Here is a 23,435-nt window from a genome sequence, read left to right on the forward strand (position 1 = left end):
TTACTGCACAGTGATTAGAACGGAGTACCTTTATGGAGCAGAAACTTTGACGAGGATGGCTGACCCAGTCCTTGAAAAAAGAGAAAAATCTTAGGCCCAAGAAAGTCAACGAGTGACCCAAACACATTTCGGTTAAGATCAAATTTGGAGCTCTACAAGACAGTAGAATGAATCACGACTGTGATGAGGAAAAGGAGATTGAACGTTTTATGGCCATATCAAAAGAATGAACCCTGAGAGATTGGCCAACAGGATACTTCTTCTGCAGGAAAAGTGGAACAAACAACCGGGATGGCTTACACAGGTGCAGAATGACTTGGCAGAAATAGGTATCAAGGAGGAGGATATAAAATAAAGGACATCATTTAGGAAGAAGGTTGCGGGAATGAGGGATGCGTCTGAAGAGCAACATGCGAAGCCACGGAACATCTCGGTGGAAGAGCGAGCAAGAAGAAGTCAAAGACTCAAGAATCTTTGGCGAGAGTGTAAAGAAAAGGGTATCCGTCTGCGTGACAGAAGGAAGATTGTGTAAACGTGGCCCACAGGTGGCCGTGTCGATAAATTTATAATAGTAATGCTCTGAAACTATTTTACGAACGCCCATAATGAATTTGATAAAAGAAATAAGATACCCGGTAACGAAAATCTCCATGTGTTGGGCAGGTGACACCGTGAAAATAGTTTGGAATTTAAAAAAAACAGTTCGTTTTGAAGAAGATCAATGTCCAATGAAGTAAGGAAGGAATTTATCGTTAAAATAACAAATCAGAAAAAAAAATGATAGTTATCAACAAGCAGAAAGCGAACAACGCTATTCTCAGCCTGGATAGAATTACCATTGAAACGATGATGTCATCTAATATGCAGCTAACGCTAGAGTGTGATCCGCATGTAAAAATCACAGCCAGAATCGGCATTGCAAGTGATCATATGTATTTCTGAAGTTAAACCATCTTGTCAAAAAACAATGCCGTTTTAAATTGACCGCCTTACACTTCTTTTCCACATTTTGAATACGTTTGTGGAGGTGGTTGACCCCCGAGATATCGGGCTGTGGGATTACTGTAATTCTTCAGTTTCTACAGGAAGTTTCCCACAGATTTTGTCGGCAAAACTCGTACATGTTCATGGAAATCAGCCCGATGATTTTAGACGATTTTTGAGAAAATGACAAAATATGTCGATTTTGTTTTAAACGGATGTCTTCCCTATACATTTTGTTAGCCAAGATTGGCAATATTTTTGGTATTTGGGAGTAGTTTATCCCTTATAGTAATACCGAATAGCAAAATGGGCCAAAGTGAACTTTTCGTACGTCTTGCTAACATAAATTTTGTGATTGCTTTCGTTCGAAAACGTTTCTATGCGAAACACTAGAAGCACTACTTTACACGTCTATTCTATTTGGTGATTTCGCCTTTTTTAACAGGCTTTTCCACAGAAAAGAAAAATGTCTGATTTCTTTACCGCGTAAAACGAATTCACATTTCATCAATATCGGTAGACAAGAGCTCTGTACCGTCCCTTGACACTTGTCCATTATTTTACTTTCCTCATTCGCTGTAGATAATCGGCAATGGTTGAGCTGTACAGCGAGTTCCCTGATGGTATTCCCCTGTGATACCTTCCGTCACCGAAAACCTTCATTGTTTTTTTGCGTCGCACCGACACAGATAGGTCTTACGGTGACGATGGGACAGGAAAGGTCTAGGAGTGGGAAGGAAGCGACCGTGGCCTTAATTAAGGTACAGCCCCAGCATTTGCCTGGTGTGAAAATGGGAAACCACGGAAAACCATCTTCAGGGCTGCCGACAGTGGGATTCGAACCCACTATCTCCCGAATACTGGATACTGGCCGCACTTAAGCGACTGCAGCTATCGAGCTCGGTCTTCAATGTTTTAGTGCGCCGTGAAACAAGTAGCAAAATAATGTAGAGCAGCGTGTTTTCCCGCCCGTGTGGCCAGAAAGTAGTGATGGGATAATTGAATACAAAACAGCTTATTCGATTATTTAATGTTATTCGATTATATTTCCCACGCGATTACTTTTCGATTATTCATTCGAATGAATGAGGCAATCGAATAGTGAATATTTTTCCATCCGATTAATTTGTCGATTATCCGTTCGAAACTCCATTAGAATGAGTGAGGCAGTCGAATAGTGGATATTTCTTTCCATCCGATTATTTTTTCGTTTATCCATTCGAAACGTTCGAATAAATGAGGCAATCGAATAATGGATATTTTTTCCATCCGATTATTTTTTCGACTTTTCATTCGAAACTCCGTTCGAATCAATGAGTCAATCGAATAGTAATTTTTCCATAGATTACATTTTCGATTATTCATTCAGAACTGTATTCGAATGAATGAGGCAATTGAATAGTGAATGCTTTCGAAATAACCGAATGAAAAGTGATGTTACTAAGACAGTTAATTCACTGATTTAGTTTGAACATTTGGAGATACCTTTGGAAAAAGGCGTATTTGTATTTTTCATAAGAGTTCATCTATTCGCTTATTTAAATCGATTATACATCCGACATACTTAAACTGAAAAATTGATCCATATTCTATGATATTTGAAACTCATTCGATTATTTTCTTCGATTATTTATTCAGTCATGTAAATAATCGCATGGAGGTTATTCCATTATTAAAAGTATTCGATTATCCCATCACTACCAGAAAGGCTAATGTGAAAACCAGTCAGCGAATGGACTCGACAGCGCATTCTTCAGCGGTTGACCTTTAAGACGCACCTCCCTTCCTTTTCTTCTCTGCTTGTCCCGTCCAAGTTATTGTGATCCGAGTTTTTGTTGTATTTTCACGCAGAAACTCCGCGTTTGGGCCGTAGCCTAAGAGCAACGCTCCGCAGTTTCTTCATTATTCACTCCAAGAAGACCGGAGTTAACCTTTCCACTGAGTTCGCTATACTCGTTCGCCGCGGTGAACTTCCACCGTAACCCTGGCAGGGTGCTACCATATGGACGATTTATTTATACAGAGGACCTGCATCTGGCGAGCCGAACATGTCCTCGGATACTCCCGGCACTAAAAGCCATACGCCATTTCATTTTTTCATTGAGTTATGCCAATTGTAGAAGTTATACATTTTTAACTGTTGGAAGGTCACATCAGAAATTCGATATTTTTTGGAAATATTATGTACTATATACTGTGTTTGGTTACAAGTATACCACCAAGACTTAACAATAGGTAGGGGGTCATTTTCGTAAAAATATAATAAGTTCGAAAAAAATGCGGCACTGAATTTTGTGTGGGTTATTTTTTCAAACCAGCGCTAAGATGGTCAATTTTTTCTTGTTCTTGTCATAGGTCTCATTGTGAGCTATTGGCATCAGAAATCTGTCCTTGGATGCCATCTGCAGAGTGCAAATGGAACTATAAGGCAGGTCAGTCTGACGCCGATAGCTCGCCGCAAGAGCTTGGGCCATATATGACAAAAACAAAGAAAAATCATCCATCTTGGCGCTACTTTGAAAAAAAAACCACGCAAAAAACGGCGCCGCACATTTTCGGAATTTTTATGTTGATACTAAAATGGCCCCCACCTATTGCTAAGTCTACAAAAAATCTTGGTGGTATTACTTGAAACCAATTCGAGTATACAGTACATTACATTACTAAAAATATTGATTTTTGGTGTGACGTTCCAGGAGTTTAAAAAAATCATAACTTCTACAGTACTTGGACAAACTCAATGAAATCAGGCAACATACTGTATATTCCATTAGATGTGAGAGCTGAGAAAGAAAATTACAGAGCTCTAGTGACACAGTTTTAGGTTCGATGACATTTCGTGATATCTTTATGTGGTCCTTAACTTTTGACCGGTACTGTAATTGATGGCATTGGCAAAGTTTTCGATAGGTGGATGAAAACGCACTCTGCATTTTCTCCGCAAAGAATCTTGAATATGTTTTTGGGCTTAGAAGACGAGAGGGTGATTAGAGATTCTTTGGTTGTTGCCCTCTTAGTAGCCTCCCACGACCTGCAGGGGGTAGTCCACCCACTGGGGAGATATAGAGTACCGATACATCGAAAGAAAAATAAGTGTATCCACAAAAGAATGGTAAGGCTCCGGAGTTGTGAGAAAATGAAAGACATTCTAGACCTCGTCAAATGGGGTGAACTTGACCGCCCCGGTGAAGTTGACCGAAAAATTGGAAAATGTTTCTTAACTATGAAATCTTTGTAAATAATAAAATATGAATAAAATTAACAACTTCATAAAAATAAAATGTAATAAAAATAATTAATCGAAACGTCCGTAGTATGGGCGCCAGAGTTCACCAGAATGGATCCCTCAAATTTTAATTAAGCATGATAATTCTCTCTCCCAGGGCGTGTACATAAAGCTGCGTACTGGTACGTATGCTTCAGGCCTTGCCTAACCTTCTGAAAACGACTAAATAGGTAGGAACTGCACCTAGGTTCATCAATAACTCCACTGATTCTAAAATAAGTGACCATATTCTCAATAACATCCGTGCATGAGCACCTCATCAACACACCAAAATATACATAAAATACACTCACAAAATACTGCTGGAAGGCTCCATATTTACAACAACAACAACAATACAAAAACAACAGTGGGAAACCAAAAGCAAGGACCAAGCTACCATTTGCAGTCAGTCCGATGAACGTTCATTACAAAGCACATACAGTATATATATGGATACATAACCTACACTGTCTCTGTGTATCAACACAACTTGCATATTCTCATTATTGGCACTTGTTATCACACAGATACTGTACCTTTATAATACTGTGTTCACTGACTCTTAACACTTGGTTTGAAGATACATTCACTCGAGCAACACACGCTTGCTGTTCCAGAACATATATTATGGAAAGTCTGAGACACAGTACCCCGTAGCTTTCACCAACATATAAGACACCAAGCTGCCACAAGTGATACAATACCAAGTGCCTAAGCACTACACAGTTTATATGTCAACCACGTTCCACAAACATAATAAGACCACGTTCCACAAAAGTTATATCTCGTCTTACTACCAAGGTTTCCAGTCAAGTCACCGCTGTTTTCTCACATGCCTATATAGACCTCAGCTTCCCCTTACTCTCACATGATACGTCTGGATTGATCCTAGCCATCCAATTACGAGTAGAAGATGCTCTTGCCGTACCAAGAACGTGCCCTGAACCCCTTTCGGGTACCAAGACAATAACATCAAGGGGACTCTGGACAGTTCCATATGACTCACGCAAAGTTTCAGAGTTGTAAATAGCACTGTTTTCCCATCCGTTTGTGCAAACCAAATTACTCATATCACATATGGAGACCTCCCTGGTTAAAACATTAAGAAGATATATACAATGAAATAATAAGAATAATGACAATAATATCTTACTTTTAAATACAGTACGAGGGTGTATGTATATGTTATCCATTAAATATCTTCATAGTAATTTAGGGATTCATTTATTTAGTTTCCTCAAGTCATGGCAGTTATTTTTTCCATCCATTGATGCACTTAAATACAATTTTTTAAAATCCTAATCCTGAATTTTTCAATTTATAAAACATGTTTAAACTTTCGTATGGACAACCGAGATAAAATATCATACAATTCTCGAAGTTCAATATGTTGTGCCTTGATTAATTAAAACAGCGGTTAGTGGAATTGGAAAATGAATTTATTTGTATTTACTGACATTTCTAGACATTATATACAATTCTGTCAAATTCATGGGAAATTGGGGTGAAGTTGACCATTAAAGACACCTGGGGTGAAGTTGGCTATTTTGGCTAATAAATTAATGACGTATTTTAACATTTGATTTTAACGATAGATAGAATTGTTTTAGCAATTGGATTGATTTCGACAACAATAATACAATTATTTTCACAAGTGATCTCCCACACAACAATGGATCTGCTGCGGGAAAGCCGGAAACAGGTTTGGCGGGTCGCATTTGTTCTTATTCTTTCGTGCACGTTACTTCATAGCTATTCAGAGTGTGAAAATGCCACGTGTTTATGAACGAAAATCTACAGTGAAAAATAAGTATAATACTGAAGTTTTAGAAAAGTGTTTAAAAGGAGTGTTAGAAGTAAAAACAATCAATCACTACTGATCTGCATTTAGGGCAGTCGTCCAGGTGGCAGATTTCCTATCTGTTGTTTTCCTAGCCTTTTCTTTAATGATTTCGAAGAAATTGGAAATTTATTGAACATCTCGCTTGGTAAGTTATTCCAGTCCCTAACTCCCATTCCTATAAACGAATATTTGCCGCAGTTTGTCCTCTTGAATTCCAACTTTATCTTCATATTGTGATCTTTCCTACTTTTGAAGACACCATTCTCACTTATTCGTCTGCTAATGTCATTCCATGCCATCTCTCCACTGACAGCTCGGAACATACCACTTAGTCGAGCAGCTGGTCTTCTTTCTCCCAAGTCTTCCCAATCCAAATTTTGCAACAATTTTTGTAACGCTACTCCTTTGTCGGAAATCACCAAGAACAAATCGAGCTGCTTTTCTTTGGATTTTTTTCCAGTTCCCATACACTGGAACCATGCTCTAGTTGGGGTCTTACCAGAGCCTTGTATGCCCTCTCCTTTACATCCTTAGTACGACCCCTAAACATCCTCATAACCATGTGCAGAGATCTGTACCCTTTATTTACAATCCCATGTATGTGATTACCCCAATGAAGGTCTTTCCTTATATTAACACCTAGATACTTACAATGATCCCCATAAGGAACGTTCACCTCATCAACGCAGTAATTAAACGTGAGAGGACTTTTCCTATTTGTGAAACTCATAACCTGACTTTCGATCCCGTTTATCACTATACCATTGCCTTCTGTCCATCTCACAACATTATCGAGGTCATTTTGCAGTTGCTCGCAATCTTGTAACTTATTTATTACTCTGTACAGAATAACATCATCCGCAAAAAGTCTTATCTCTTGATTCCAGTTCTTTACTCATATCATGTATATATAAGAAAACATAAAGGTCCAATAATACTGTGTTGAAGAATTCCCCTCTTAATTATTACAGGGCCGGATAAAGATTCGCCTACTTTAATTCTTTGAGATATATTTTCTATAAATATAGCAACCCATTCAGTCACTCTTTTGTCTACTCCAATTGCACTCATTTTTGCCAGTAGTACCCCATGATCCATCCTATCAAATGCGGTTTTTAGTGTGAAAAGAGAAGAGGCTTCATTTGTGAGAACTAGTTTAATTTTTGTAAATTTGTAATATTTATTGGTTGTTTAAGCATATTAAAACTTTGAAGTTTATATAATGTTCTTTATATTGATTAACACAGATTTAGACCAGTCACATTCACACTACATTACTATAAAACCAAATGTAGCGCAAAACAAATGCCCTTTCAACTTCATCCCATTTGACGGTATTATTATTATTATTAATTTTATTATTATTATTATTATTATTATTATTATTATTATTATTATTATTATTATCATCATCATCATCATCATCCAGCCCTGTGGTATAGAAGTACTGTGCCTGTCCCCTCAAGTTCTCAATTGCAGGATGAAAGCGCACAGTAGAAGATGACGCTACTGGCCTAGTATACATAGAGGAAGGCTGGTTGCCATGTTTACAATGGTTATTGATGACGATAATTGCAGATAGACCCCTAGCCCCAAAACATAGCCATGTTAATACGTTTCAGAATACAATTTATTACTACATTTTTGATACAAACTTTCTCACAAATTTGATGCTTGTTTATATTATTTCATGCAAGGTGACATTCTGGGAGTGTTGGCCGAATATTAAAGAGTGTGATGAAATAGAAAGGGCAAAGTCTGCTCTGTGTGGGTACGTGGCCTTCATCCTTGCTGTTGTTCAGTTTTTAATGTGCTGTTTACCTGTGTCTTCTCACTTGATAAGGACCTTCTGTTGTGTGTGCACGCCGCCTCAGGAGCGCCGTCGAGCCCAGACATGGAGGCAGCAGGTATGGTGGAGCGGACAAGAACGGACTGACTCTTCCATTTTCTCTGTCTGTCTCTTCCGCTTCATTGGCACTCTGCTCTCTTCTCTGTCTCTATCTTCTCCTTCTAGGAGTAGTCTCTACTGCACAAAACTCTACTGCATGGTAAATGTCCGTACGACTCTATTACTGTAGTTTTGAAAGTGAACTGTGGGTATCAGATGTGCGCACGAACCTCTTCTTCCTTAGTTGTTATGTACTGCTAGTGTTCTCACATATACTTAGTTACTAATTGCAATCCAACGCATACTAATGTTTAGTAGTCATGTTATTGTTTAAGGTCAATATTCTTACTTTAAATAACAGCCAACTTATCAAAATGTACAGGGAGAACCAGCGAAAAGTTACCGACACTTTGGCTGTTGGTGCCGCGCAGGTTTTATTCCCGGGTGGCGGTATTAGAGTGCGCGGTCGGGCAGAGCAACGAATATGATCAGCGGTAAGCGTACGGAATTAATGTTTAGTTTACATGTGGAGTTCTTGTTGGGTGCACGTTATTATTGTTGCATTTACCTTTACAACGTGTAAGCGGTTCATCAGCTAACACAGGGTTGAAAAAAGTTCACGCCCACACATCCCGGACGTCTAAATTACAGGGTGGCGCACGAAATGTCATACATCGGAACAGTAGCGTAGCCAGGATTTCAGTTTGGGGGGGGCCCATTTTTAGGTGACCAAACTTCCAGAGTTTAGGTGGTATAGAATACCTAAAAAGGAAATTAGTGTCCTTGGATCCAAGTAAGAGTGGCGGATTCGTGCGGATTCCGGAAGCTAATAGTAATCATCATCATCATCATCATCATCATCATCATCATCATCATCTTCTTCTTCTTCTTCTTCTTCTTCCGTTTTTCCTACATCTGTGGGGGTCACGGGTGCGAACTGTGTCATACATGTGAATTTGGCCCTGTTTTACGGCCAGATGCTTTTCTGTATTTATATCAATGACATACCATCCGTGACAGGAAATAACATATCGACACTGCAAGACAAGATATTAACAATGACCTCTGATGACTCAGTATATATGCACAACAAAATTCTCTTATATTAAACTCCACAAAATCTCAGGCAATCATAATTGGACCACGAAAAAAAATAATTGTTTTTGCTAGTTGCTTTACGTCGCACCGACACAGATAGGTCTTATGGCGACGATGGGACAGGGAAGGGCTAGGAGTTGGAAGGAAGCGGCCGTGGCCTTAATTAAGGTACAGCCCCAGCATTTGCCTGGTGTGAAAATGGGAAACCACGGAAAACCATTTTCAGGGCTGCCGACAGTGGGGTTCGAACCTACTATCTCCCGAATACTGGATACTGGCCGCACTTAAGCTACTGCAGCTATCGAGCTCGGTACCACGAAAATTACTGAGCTGCTCAAACAATGTCGCAATCCCGCCTATCCTACTGAATGGGAACATTATTCCCCACAGTAAACCGGTTAAAAATCTTGGCTTAATTATGAATGAAACACTTGATTGTTCTGGTACACGAAAGAAATACGTAAAAAAAAGACCTTTGGAGTGCTTCACCCTCTTAAACGGCAGAGGGATATATTTCCATTTGAGCTAAAGGCAAAACGAATACAGACACTCATTCCCCCTATTCTTGATTACTGTTACGTTGTATTAGTTGATATGACGAGAAAAGAAACACTTAAACTTCAACGAGCACTGAATTCCTGCCTGAGATTTATTTACAACATCGGGTACGATGTTCATACCACCCCATACTATGAGGCTGTCCCATGGCTGAAGCCTGATAAACGTCGGCAGCTACACACTTTAACGATGGTGTTTAGGAGTGTTAGCTGAAAGTCAGCCACTGTATATTTCTTCTAAATTCACCTTTTTATCATCATTTCACAACTTAAATACACGTTCTAGATCCTATCTTTCTATTCCACTGCACCGCACAAATACAATTAATAGATTATTTGTGGTGATCGGCGTCACATTATGGAATTCCCTGTCAGCTCAGGTCAGAGAAACTAGCTCTTTATTAAGATTTAAGGTCACCTGCCGAGACGTCCGACTCGTTGGCTGAATGGTCAGCGTACTGGCCTTCGGTTCAGAGGGTTCCGAGTTCGATTCCCGGCCGGGTCGGGGATTTTAACCTTCTTTGGTTAATTCCAATGGCCCGGAGGCTGGGTGTTTGTGCTGTCCCCAACATCCCTGCAACTCACACACCACACATAACACTATCCTCCACCACAATAACACGCAGTTACCTACACATGGCAGATGCCGCCCACCCTCATCGGAGGGTCTGCCTTACAAGGGCTGCACTCGGCTAGAAATAGCCACACGAAATTAAATTAAACCTGCCGAGACTACCTGCTGAGGACAGCTGACTGAATGGTTGAAGTGTGAATGTGTGCGTGCCTGAGGATGTCATTTTTAAGAGTTTTTAATATTGAAATGAAATGGCGTATGGGTTTTAGTGCCAGAAGTGTCCGAGGACATGTTAGGCTCGCGTCGGGATGAGAATGTAATGATGATGAAGACGACACATACACCCAGCCCCCGTGGTAGCGAAATTAACCAATGATGGTTAAAATTCCCGACCCTGCTGGGAATCGAATCCAGGACCCCTGTGACCAAAGGCCAACTCGCTAACCATTTAGCCATGCAGTCGCACACTTTTCAATACTAATTAGTTTTAATATTAATTTAGTTAGTAATGTATTTACATTTATTTTTAAAACTATTAATTTATGTAGTTTTAACTGTTTTACGTATCTCAGTATTCTATTTAAGATTTTGATTAGTATGTGGTTAAGTATACGAGAGGGCCTCGAGCCCTAACTTCGCTACTGTAAAAAAGGCACTAATAAATAAATAAATATAGAATGTAAGGGGTATGGGTATAGACATTTTGTTAGTTGGTTAAGAAAAATATATGTTACACCATACGCTAGGGAGTGTTTACCTTGTCCTATTAGTTTCCCTACCGGTTAGGGCAGCCCAGTTGTGAGCTTGCATCCGGGAGCCAGTGGATTCGAACCCTTCTGTCGGCAGCCCTGAAAATGGTTTCCCGTGGTTTCCCATTTTCACACCAGGCAAATGCTGGAGCTGTACCTTAATTAAGGGAACGGCCGCTTCCATCCCACTCCTACGCCTTTCCTATCCCACCGTCACCATAAGGCCTATCAGTGTCGTTACGACGTAAAGCAAATTGTTAATTCGTTTCCCTCGCATGCCTGGGGTGCAGAATATAGGAGCATTAAGTTACAGTTTTGTGATGCTAATATTCGTATGTATAATTTTTATTAACGTGCCAGAAACCAACGACATTGAGCTGTTGCCATTTCAACACTGTTTTGAGGGCCACCGACCAAAGTCGGGATTTGAACCTGCGAACTCGGACTCAGAAGGACAGCGACTCAACCAACTGAACCACATGAAAAGGAGGCGTTTGTGATTATTGTTATAAATAGATTCAGTTAGTATGTTTACACAGGTTTTATGAAGAGCATTTATTAAGGCGTACGTTTTCCAACTGTCCTAAATGCACGAGACCGGACGGAAGAACTAGCTGGAAGCTAAAGAGCCTTGCAGGGGTGTCGCTTACTTCTCTGTACACTTTTCCAAACCAAACTCCATGGCGTAACAGCCCCGAAGGGCCATCGCCTACCAAGCGACCGCTGTTCAGCCCGAAGTCCTGCAAATTATGAGGTGTCCTGTGGTCAGCACGACGAATCCTCTCCGCCGTTATTCTAGGCTTTCTAGACCGGGGCCGTTATCTCAACGTCAGATAGCTCCTCAATTATAAGCTCGTGGGCTGAGTGTACCTCGAACCAGTCCTCAGATCTAGGTAAAAACCCTGACCTGGCCGGGAATGGAACCCGGGGCCTCCGGTAAGAGGCAGGCAAGCTACCCCTACACCGCGGGGTCGGCTTGTTACTTTCAGGTCACCTTATTTTAGAATTAGATTTAAGGCATCCTGCATTCGATGCCCGCCACTAACAGAGTTAAGAAAGGCATGGGATCGGGAAGATACAGCCTTGTTTCTGGGTGCAATAGAGTTGGCCATGAGTCTCCCGTGATCGAAATATCTACGACCTGGCAGGTAGTCACCTTCACGGGGCGTCGTACCAAAGTGGTTCTTTCTTTTAGAAAAAAAAAATTAAATGAAGATTCTACTTCCTCACAAACGAAGAACGATATTATCAATTTTACGAACAGTTTCAATAATGCAGCCGGTTTAGAGTACAGAAGCTATGATTTCGATTGTTGGATATAATTACATGGCAACAATCAAAACCATCAATATCTACAGAAGATCCGTCACCGCACTCGGTAGGACCGGCTTTCTTTTCATATCCACCGGGCTAGTTGGCCGTGCGGTTAAAGGCGCACAGCTGTGTGCTTGCATCCGCTTCGAACCCCACTGTCGGCAGCCCTAAAGGTGGTTTTCCGTGGTTTCCCATTTTCACACCTTAATGACAGCTGATGGCGGAGCTGTTGAGGATCCAACCAACCTTAGGGCTGAAGACTGAACATACAACATACAATTAAGGCTAGGGCCGCTTCCTTCCCACTCCTAACCCTTTACTTTCCCATCGTTGCCATAAGACCTACGGTGCGACGTAAAGCAAATTCTAAATACAAAATAAAACATCTTTTCACAACCCCTTCCATGGAAAAGTTGTATCTACGCTACTGGCCTAGACTTGGCCACTGAAATTATTTCGTGGGTACGCCACTGCATCCACTCACCATTTAAGGTACAAGGTAAGCGCGAAGAATGCTTGATACTCAAAATACCCCATCATAAATGATGCGGTTATTACTCAAAAGTACTAAAGAAAGGTAAGGCACGCGACCTAGTGTTTTAAGTAGAATCTGCATCAATAGAACGTGACTTCCCATTTTAAAAATGTTTCATGCATCGACTGCGACTCAAGCCTCGGCCGTCTTGATGAGAAAATAGAACCATTGGAACTGAGTTATCACGTCCGCTAATTACAAGATGGTTACATGTACTTTTGATGGTGCCATTTGAAGTTCTAATCAGTCCCCGGGCATTTGACAAAATATATAGACCTACCTATAGAACTAAGGCACGCATCTGCGATCTGTCTTGCTATTAGAATTTTTAAAAAATCATAACTTACCGAGGATGCACATTATTTTGCCGTTAGTGACAAATAAAGTTATTATATGGCACAAAATGAGAAACTAACGTGCAGCTCACAATCCTGTCACAGTCTTCCGAACGCTGCAACTTAAACACAGCACATCTTTCAACCACGGTACAACCCCAGTTTACTGGAACTGATCTGCCAAAGTTGACACGATGTTGTTCAACTGTTTCTGGCTGTGGACCCCGTTATCTCGGTGGTCACGTTCCGGCCCCCTACTGAGTAATCCCTGGCTAATTGCCCCTTTCCTCATCTTTTGGCATTATTTTGTCAACACATTCCCAATACTGAGGCCTCTACAGTGAAATACCCCGCGCATCACAAACCTAAGTGTCTTCCTTTCATTCAAGCAGTACAAATATGAAGAATTATGAATGGCCGTATTGAGCCCTGCTAGTATATTCTTTGTCGCTACGTTAATTCGTCATTTCGGCGTAAGTTTTAAGTTGTTCGTATCGTACGTAAAACAACGACTGATCCTCGCTCTAGTTTCAGGAAACATTTTGGGGGGGGGGGGCCCGGCCCCAGTGGGCCCCCCCCCCTTGGCTACGCCAGTCCATCGGAAATGTTTTATAAAATGCGTAAACCTGGGCTCACAACGATGTCCTTCCGTGAACAGAAACCTTATTTCATGCGTGATCCGACAGGCAGCACCACATGTCGCGCATGCGTACCGGCTGCCACTTATACAGCATGGCGGAAAAAGGGAGATTGTCGCGTGAACAGAAGGTGAAGATAGTGTTGTTTTATGCGGAAACAAAGAGCGTAGCTCGGACCCAGGAAAGGTTTCGTGTTCATTTCCGTACTCGGTGGGGTCCTTGTCGGCAGACGGTATACAGAGTGGCCAGGCAATTTGAAACAGAAGGCAACATACTGGAGAGAAAACGGCCCCGCCTCAAGCCGGTTCACTCACCGGAGAATGTTGCTGCTGTGAGAGCGGCTGTGACTCGGAGCCCCTCTAAATCTACCAGAACTGCATGTGTTCAGCTGAGCATCTCTCGTCGGTCAATTCAGAGAATACTGCAGTCTGACCTTGACGTGTTCCCATACAAAATGACAACAGGTCATAAACTAACGGCGCTTGACAAGCAACGGCGAGTACAGTTTGCTGCTTGGGCTATTGCCGAAGGTGATCCCGTATTGCACAACACATGGTTCAGTGATGAGGCACACGTCTATCTCAATGGTGCAGTGAACAAACGGAATGGCCGGTTTTGGGCGAAAGAACGGTCTGCTATTGTGCAGGTGGTTGAAAGTCATGTTGTGAAAGTGTGTGTGTGCTGCAATTTCTTGTCATGGAATTATTGGGCCAAACTTTTTCAATGACATAGTCAATAATGCGCGTTACTTGGACATGTTCACAGTTTCCTTCCAGAACTCTTTGCATCACGACTACCAATAGAGAGAGACAATGGTTCACGCAAGATGGAGCTCGTCCGCACACAGCAAATGTTGTTCTGGACTTCCTGAATGAACATTTCGGGACCCGTGTGATGTCCCATCGATATCCCGAGCGTTTTCAGAGCGGCTCAATCTGGCCACCGCATAGCCCCGATCTCAATCCCTGCGACTTCTTCCTGTGGGAATATTTGAAGGAGACAATCTACCGCCATAAACCATAAAATGTACAGCAATTGCAAGCGGCCATTGAGACTTTCTTCCGAGGGTTGAGTGAGGACTTGTGTCGTAGAGTGATCACGAACATGCGGGTTCGTCTCGAAGCTGTTGTACACCGAGAAGGTGGACATACTGGACATGTCCTGCACACGGACTAACCATGCACGTGTCAGTGAATGTTGTAACGCCATTTTGTATTCAATATGTTGTATATTACATTTTCTATAAACAATTTCCAGTGTATGACATTTCGTGCGCCACCCTGTATTTCCGCGGGCCTCTAAATGTCCAGTAACACGGGCGAAAGAATTTAAGAGAAAATCGCCAAAAATGTACATTCTACTATGAATGTGTGTGTATTTATTTATTTATTTATTTACGAAGCACACTATACAGCTACACTGAGCGCATTTCACTTGTACTGTCAACAGACTAATTCAAAATTTAAACTTTCACAATAAAATATAACAAACATAACAGAAGATAACAAGATCAGGTACACAGTCTGCTAATAACAACTGTTCAAATCGAATTTTTGAAGCTTGGTATTATCTTGTGATATCTATTACGTTATGTAGTTATTAATTCTGTAACTTGGACCTGAACTTTATGAAACGTTTGTGTGACCATATACATTACATCATTTTCCTCGCTAGGAATCTGGGATTCAGCATTGATCGCGTACTGGAGCAGGCGACGCTTACGTGAACGAATTGTATCCACGAAATTTCATTGTAATTTTTGTCTTAAATGGAGGATAATGCTTTCACACAAATCAACAGTAAAATTTGCTGTAAATTAATAAATACCATTATTACTAGAGAAATAATGGGAAATACCATTATTACTAGGGAAATGTCCGGCTCCATGGTTAAATGGTTAGCTTGCTGGCTTTTGGTCACAGGGGTCCCGGGTTCGATTGCCGGCAGGGTCGGGAATTTTAACCATCATTGGTTAATTTCGCTGGCACGGGGCTGGCTGTAGCCTGTGTGTCGTCTTCATTATCGTTTCATCCTCATCACGACATGCAGGTCACCTACAGGCGTCAGATCAGAAGACCTGCACCTAGCGAGCCGAACATGTCCTCGGACACTCCTGGCACTAAAAGCCATACGACATTTCATTTTTTTCTAGAGAAATATAGATACGTAACTATGGCGACTATTTCGCGGTAGGCCCTAGACACGACTCTCTTCTGTGGCATTCCGCTTCATCGTGCCGTCTTTTGTTTCCTTCTTGAGGTCCAGGGCTAGCACTGACGAATGGAAGTGATATGTCTGTGAATTCTCAATATCTTTGTCCATCACGACTAGCGCTGGACGGAAAAATGGAGGTGAAAAGTATACCGTAAGTAACACAAAACATATTTTAGTTGAAAGAAAAATAGCATGATCCCTGGACCAATAATATATAATACTAGCTGATGTACCCGTGCTTCGCTACGGAATTCTACATTGTATACAAAATTGTAGGTTAGGTAAAGTACACGTTGTGACCAAGACTGTATTAAATTGCATAGCCTAGAAACGCGATGGAGAAATCACTAAAAAATGTTTCACATATGAAGACTGCGTTAGGGAATTTTCGTTGTATTGGTAGGCCCGCTTGCCTACCATCAGTCACAGTCAGGTTGGGGAATTGCATTATAATGACAGAAACTCACTCTCCACCTGCCTTTTTACATCTTCAGAAAGACTGTCTTAGTGGTTTACCCAACTGAAATGAACATAGGTCATTACAACGACGTCAGTAAGAATGGCACGAGTAAAAGCAATGATTTCACATGAAACATACATACATTATCATTATAGACTGTTATGCCCTTCAGCGTTCAGTCTGCAAGCCTCTGAGAATTTACTAAACGTCGCCACAATCCTCGATTTGCAACTAGAGTTGTGGCCTCATTTAGTTCTATACCTCTTATCTTTAAATCGTTAGAAACCGAGTCTAACCATCGTCGTCTTGGTCTCCCCCTACTTCCCTTACCCTCCATAACAGAGTCCATTATTCTCCTAGGTAACCTATCCTCCTCCATTCGCCTCACATGACCCCACCACCGAAGCCGGTTTATGTGAACAGCTTCATCCATCGAGTTCATTCCTAAATTAGCCTTTATCTCCTCATTCCGAGTACCCTCCTGCCATTGTTCCCACCTGTTTGTACCGGCAATCATTCTTGCTACTTTCATGTCTGTTACTTCTAACTTATGAATAAGATATCCTGAGTCCACCCAGCTTTCGCTCCCGTAAAGCAAAGTTGGTCTGAAAACAGACCGATGTAAAGATAGTTTCGTCTGGGAGCTGACTTCCTTCTTACAGAATACTGCTGATCGCAACTGCGAGCTCACTGCAGTAGCTTTACTACACCTTGATTCAATCTCACTTACTATATTACCATCCTGGGAGAACACACAACCTAAATACTTGAAATTATCGACCTGTTCTAGCTTTGTATCATCAATCTGACATTCAGTTCTGTTGAATTTCTTACCTACTGACATAAATTTAGTCTTCGAGGGGCTAATTTTCATACCATACTCATTGTACCTATTGTCAAGTTCCAAGATATTAGACTGCAGGCTTTCGGCACAGTCTGCCATTAAGACCAAGTCGTCAGCATAGGCCAAACTGCTTACTACATTTCCACCTAACTGAATCCCTCTCTGCCATTTTATACCTTTCAGTAGATGATCCATGTAAACTACGAACAGCAAAGATGAAAGATTACAGCCTTGTCTAACTCCTGCAAGTACCCTGAAGCAAGAACTCATTCTACCATCGATTCTCACTGAAGCCCAATTGTCAACATAAATGCCTTTGATTGATTTTAATTGTTACGGGATTTTGGTGGTTCAGCAGAGGTGAAAGAAGGTGCGGGCTGGAATGGGTCTAACTACAAGTTCGAAAAATTAATTAAAATTTCAACAAAGGTTATATTTTCAAAACTTAACAGTGGTGACACAGAATTTGAAAACTTAACAAGTCAACAAGCCAAAATCAGGTACAAAGAAATCACAAGATTTCGGGGGTTATTAGCCTACAAGATCTGGGCTTCGATCCCTAAGTATAATTTCTGAGCTCTCAGCTCACAACAACAAAAATACTAAAGGGCAGAACACCCCTAATTACATGGAGCATTAGCTCCCAACCTTACATCTCAAGCCTCTCTAAGGCCCTTTTACCACAACACTATAAAGAGCTGTCCCGCTCTCTATCTGTCAAGCCTATTAAAGGCATACCGACCTTACAAATCAATTGGCGTTACCGCACCAAATGAAGCAGGGGTATTAGTACCCAATCTACTGGGCCTCGGCCGTAAAAGAACAGGATAATTAAATGGCCCAAAATACAAAATGACTGGAGGCGTAGCTTGCACTCCTACATTACACTATTAAAACCTACTAGGCTCTAGGCCGCTTACACAAGGGCTAATCCCATACTAGGGAGGTGACTCGTATAAGAAAACTTTATTACATTAAGAAAAAAGAAAATCGGTTATGAAAACGTAGTCACCTCAAAACAATATGAGTGGGAGCTCGAGAGGGTTAGGCACTCTCTATCCCAATTTGTAGTTAAAGAGACGGAATTTTTAGCAAATGTCTTTACATTTTAAAGGTAGGTTACATGAGAAAAGTTTCGAACCTGCCCCGTGGGTTAAACTGCTGAGCTAGCAAGAAATAAAGTTATTAAACGGCCATTACCTTGTTGATGGACTGCTGCCCGAAGAAAGAGGCGCTTCCCGCCCCCTGCTACATATTCACACACTAAGCAAGATGTCGATGGAGTGGCCACGAGCCATGAACCTCAGCAGTTTTATACCCACAAGGAAGCTTCGAGACCTTAAATGAAATAAAAGCGCCACACCCCCTCCCTTTATTGGCTAACATCAAAAGTTACACACAACATGAACGAGAAACCTAGGATTGGAGGGAAATTAATTTAGAAAATTCGGGATTGGCTGAATTCAAAACTGGCAGAAACAGAGATCAATATTGCCAACCCAAAAAATGAAAGAAAGAAATTTAACAAAGTACAAACTTATGTATACAAAGTTTCTTCAAAAACAGTCCCTTCACTTCGCACCAGAGTGCACAATTGTAGTCTTTTCTCTGTAGAGACATCTAGAAGAGAATGTCCACACTTCTTGATACAGGGCAAAACAAACACAAATCGAAATAGACAACGTTCAGAACACTTCAAAATTACAAAATTTACAGTGGTGACATCTTCTGGGCAACTTTAGAGTTGCTTCAGTTATTAAAGTTCAGGGTTTCTCCTGTAGGGGATTATTTGTAGGCGCACAATTGAAATTTGCGGGGTCGGGGTGTACCAACCGGTACATTAATAATCTACCTTTAATTCCATAGTCCCCCAGTATAGTGAACATCTTTTCCCTCGGTACCCTGTCATATGCTATCTCTAGATCTACGAAACATAAAACACAACTGCCTGTTCCTCTCGTAGCATTTTTCAGTTACCTGGCGCATACTGAAAATCTAATCCTGACAGCCTCTCTGTGGTCTGAAACCACACTGGTTTTCATCCAACTTCCTCTCAACGACTGATCGCACCCTCGCTTCCAAGATGCCAGTGAATACTTTGCCTGGTAAACTAATCCATGAGATACCTCGATAGTTGTTGCAATCTTTCCTGTTCTTTTGCTTATAGATAGGTGTAATTACTGCTTTTGTCCAATCTGAAGGTACCTTACCAACACTCCACGCTAATTTTACTATTCTATGAAGCCATTTCATCCCTGCCTGCCCACTATACTTCACCATTTCAGGTCTAATTTCACCTATTCCTGCTGCCTTATGACAATGGAGTTTATTTACTATCCTTTCCACTTCCTCAAGCATAATTTCACCAACATCATTTTCCTCCTCCCCATGAGCTTGGCTGTTTGCAACACCACCATGATGATTTTCTTTTACATTGAGAAGATGTTCAAAATATTCCCTCCACCTGTCCAGTGATTCCCTGGGATCTATTATGACTTACTTGACTTATTTCCTGTATCTCCTAAGTGGAGCATAGGGCATCAACGAACTTCCGCCACCGGACTCTGTTCTGCGCCATCGTCCTGATCTCTGTCCAGGTCTTTCCTCCTTTCTCCATCCCTTCTGCTATTACACTCCTCCTCCATGTGTTTCTTGGTCTGCCTCTTCTCCTGCTACCTTGTGGGTTCCATTCCAGGGCTTGTCTTGCTATGTTGTCTTTATCTCTCCGTAATATATGCCCGATCCACTTCCATTTCCTACGATGCATCTCAATATCAATGGGTGTTTGATGAGTTTTTTTCCATAGTTCTTCATTGGAGATTACTTGTGGCCACCATATCCTCAGGATATTCCTCAAACTTCTGTTCACAAATGTTTGAAGTCTGCTAATCAGTTGTTTGTTAGTCTTGGGATCTATTATGAGTTCATCTGAATTACTCAAAACACTGTTCATTTCCATTTTCCCTCCCTTCCTAAGATTCTTTATTACTGTCCAGAAAGGTTTCCCTGCTGCTTGACCTAGCCTTTCCAGGTTATTACCAAAATCTTCCCATGACTTCTTTTCGGATTCAACAACTATTTGTTTCGTTCTGTTTCTTTCATCTACGTACAAATCCCTGTCTGCCTCGGCCCTTGTTTGGAGCCATTTCTGATAAGCCTTCTTTTTACGTTTACAGGCTGCTCTCACTTCACCATTCCACCAAGATGTTCGCCTTTTCCCATCTTTACACACAGTTGTTCCTAGGCATTCCCTTGCTGTTTCTACTACAGCATCCCTGTATGCCACCCATTCACTTTCTATATCCTGAACGTGCTTACTGTCTACTGTTTGAAACTTCTCACTAATCATATCCATATACTTCTAATTTCCTCGTCCTGGAGATTTTCTACCCTTATTCGTTTTCAGACAGATTTCACTTTCTCTACCCTAGGCCTAGAGATACTTAGTTCACTACAGATCAGATAGTGGTCTGTATCATCGAAAAACCCGCAAAAAACTCGTACATTCCTAACAGATTTCCTGAATTCAAAATCTGTTAAGATATAGTCTGTTATGGATCTGGTACCCCTAGCCTCCCATGTGTAGCGGTGAATGGCCTTATGCTTGAAGAATGTATTCGTAACAGCTAAACCCATACTAGCACAGAAGTCCAGCAAACGCTTCCCATTCCCATTAGCTTCCATATCTTCCCCACATTTACCAATCACCCTTTCGTATCCTTCAGTTCTGTTCCCAACTCTCGCATTGAAATCGCCCATTAGCACTATTCTATCCTTGCTGTTGACCCTGACCACGATGTCACTCAATGCTTCATAAAACTTGTCAACTTCATCCTCATCTGCACCCTCACATGGTGAATACACGGACACAATTCTTGTCCTAATTCCTCCAACTGACAAATCTACCTACATCATTCGCTCATTTACGTGCCTAACAGAAACTATGTTGCGTGCAATGGTATTCCTGATAAAGAGCCCTAACCCAGACTCTGCCCTTCCCTTTCTAACACCCGTCAAGTACACTTTATAATCTCCTATCTCTTCCTCGTTATCTCCCCTTACCCGAATATCACTTACTCCTAGCACATCCAGATGCATCCTCTTTGCTGACTCAGCCAGTTCTACCTTCTTTCTTCCATAAGCCCCATTAATATTGATAGCTCCCCATCGAATTCCATTTCGTTCGCCTAGTTGTTTCCAAGGAGTCCCTCGCCTGTCAAATGGGAGTGGGACTCCATTACTCCCATAGGTCCGAGGCTTGCTTAAAGTGTTTCACATGAAATACTTGATCAAATGAAAAACCACACATTTTCTCACTTTTAACGAACATTACTACGCTGCCGATCTAACAGTCCAAAGTTCCAGAGCTGGAATAACCAGGCCGCAGGCAGCCGTGATCCGTGAACACTTTTCGTGTTTTTTCCGAGGGGGGGGGGGGATCGAATAGTGGAGAGTCCCAGGGCAAAAACTATGCCCTTTTACTAATCAGTTTCCTAGGAGTGCCCGATGAGTCGGAAAATCTCAATTCACTACACTGGCAGCGGAAAAATCTACCTGACTTGGAGGCATTTTTTTTCCTCCAAGCCAGAGGAGAAACACCCTCTTCACTGCTAATTTTGAATAAAATGAATGTAGAATTTAATAAAATTGAAGAGGAAGAAGCTCTTTTTTAAGAAACGGCTCTTTTCAGGGTTGAATTTTGAGTAATTTAGTGAATTGTGGTGCTATAATTTGGAATATCCCTAAATTGTATTTCTAGACCAAGTCATACTACCACCACCACCACTACTACTACTTCTTCTACTAAGAGAGCCTCTGTCTTAAGAGTGCACACTGCTCATTCAAAACAGCGAGTCAGAGTAGGGATCGAATAGCTGGAATACTATGATGAACCAGTGAGTTACGTACCAGCAGTACGGTATCAGAAAATGTATGAACCACCAAAGGAATAACATGCTAAAGAAGAAAGTTTTCTAACTCCACAGCTATTTCCCGCCAATATTCAGTCAGGCTGTTATACTCAGGACGCATCAGTAATCCCATCTATCGGAGTTGAGCGGCAGCATAAGAGACAAAAAACATCACCACAAACAATGGTCAATGTAATGTTATTGTTGATCAATGATATATGCGCTCTCAGTATTGTAGGCCCTCACATTTAGTTTTCTTCCGACTCTGAAATACCACTCCTATCATAGCCGGTATGGTAAAACTGAATAAAACATAAATGTTCGGAAATTGTATTCTCTATAACTTTATGTAGTACTTTTTGATAGGACCAATAACATAGGTAATTAAAAATTAATTTTTAGGTGCCTTCCCCTAAACTACAATTTCATACAGGACGAATAAAATTGTTTATAACTTAGACTGTAGTTTCTTATTCCCCGACTCTATATACCGAATTTCATTAAATGCTGTTAACCCATTTTCTCGTGGCTCGGCGTTGATATGGACTTGGCAAGAAAACTACATAATTCTGAAGTAGCTAGTAAGTAGGTAGGCTATTAGGTTATACTATTTATTAGTTTAATGAATCTTAGTATTATAACTTAGTTGACATTTGACAATTAAACTCGACTCTAGCCTGTCCTATGACTATGAGTCATGCTCATGACCACTCAAAAGTACCTGTTTTATATTGGGAAGAACGGCTCAGTATTTTCTCAGTTCATATGTTACGTCGTTGCACAAGACTTCAATCATATGTGGACAGGCGCAATAACAGTATGTTGAATCAGAAAACCAGCGGGCTACTGTACATCTCGGGTAGCCTATACAAAATATGACGATTTAAAAAATCCTCAGCTGATAGAAAAATACATATTTTCAAAAATGACTGAGCAAGTTGTCGTGCGGTTAATATCGCGTGGCTATGCGCTTGCATTCGGGGGATGGTGGGTTCGAATCCCACCGTCGCCAGCCGTTAAGATGGTTTTCCGTAGTTTCCCCATTTTCACACCAGGAAATGCTGGGACTGTACCTTACTTCAGGCCATGGCTGCTACCTTCCTAATCCTAACCTTTTCCACTCTGCGTCGCCGGAAACCTTCGATGTATTAGAGTAACTAGCATTTTTTCTAAGAAAGAAGTTCATAATATGAAGACCAGATGGCAGCTGCGAGCACTGAAACC

The 23,435-nt window shown here is 41.3% G+C and overlaps 1 protein-coding gene across 6 annotated transcripts in view; it reads left to right on the forward strand.

Annotated features, from left to right (window-relative positions):
- The window catches only part of olf186-M (Ki-ras-induced actin-interacting protein-IP3R-interacting domain olf186-M), a 389,935-nt gene that overhangs the window by 136,377 nt on the left and 230,123 nt on the right, over positions 1–23,435 (forward strand). For 3 of the 6 annotated variants that reach the window (XM_067136044.2, XM_067136045.2, XM_067136046.2), the window contains exon 1: positions 7,975–8,002. The exons of 1 other annotated variant lie outside the window; for it this stretch is intronic. In XM_067136044.2, coding sequence (XP_066992145.2) covers positions 7,990–8,002 — 13 coding nt within the window. In that variant the 5' untranslated portion in view covers positions 7,975–7,989. Of the gene's footprint in view, positions 1–7,957; positions 8,003–23,435 lie in introns of those variants that run through there. 2 more of the 6 variants (XM_067136049.2, XM_067136048.2) reach the window with 2 other exon arrangements.

This window comes from Anabrus simplex, chromosome 1, assembly GCF_040414725.1.
Source record: "Anabrus simplex isolate iqAnaSimp1 chromosome 1, ASM4041472v1, whole genome shotgun sequence".
Taxonomy (NCBI): Eukaryota; Metazoa; Arthropoda; class Insecta; order Orthoptera; family Tettigoniidae; genus Anabrus; species Anabrus simplex.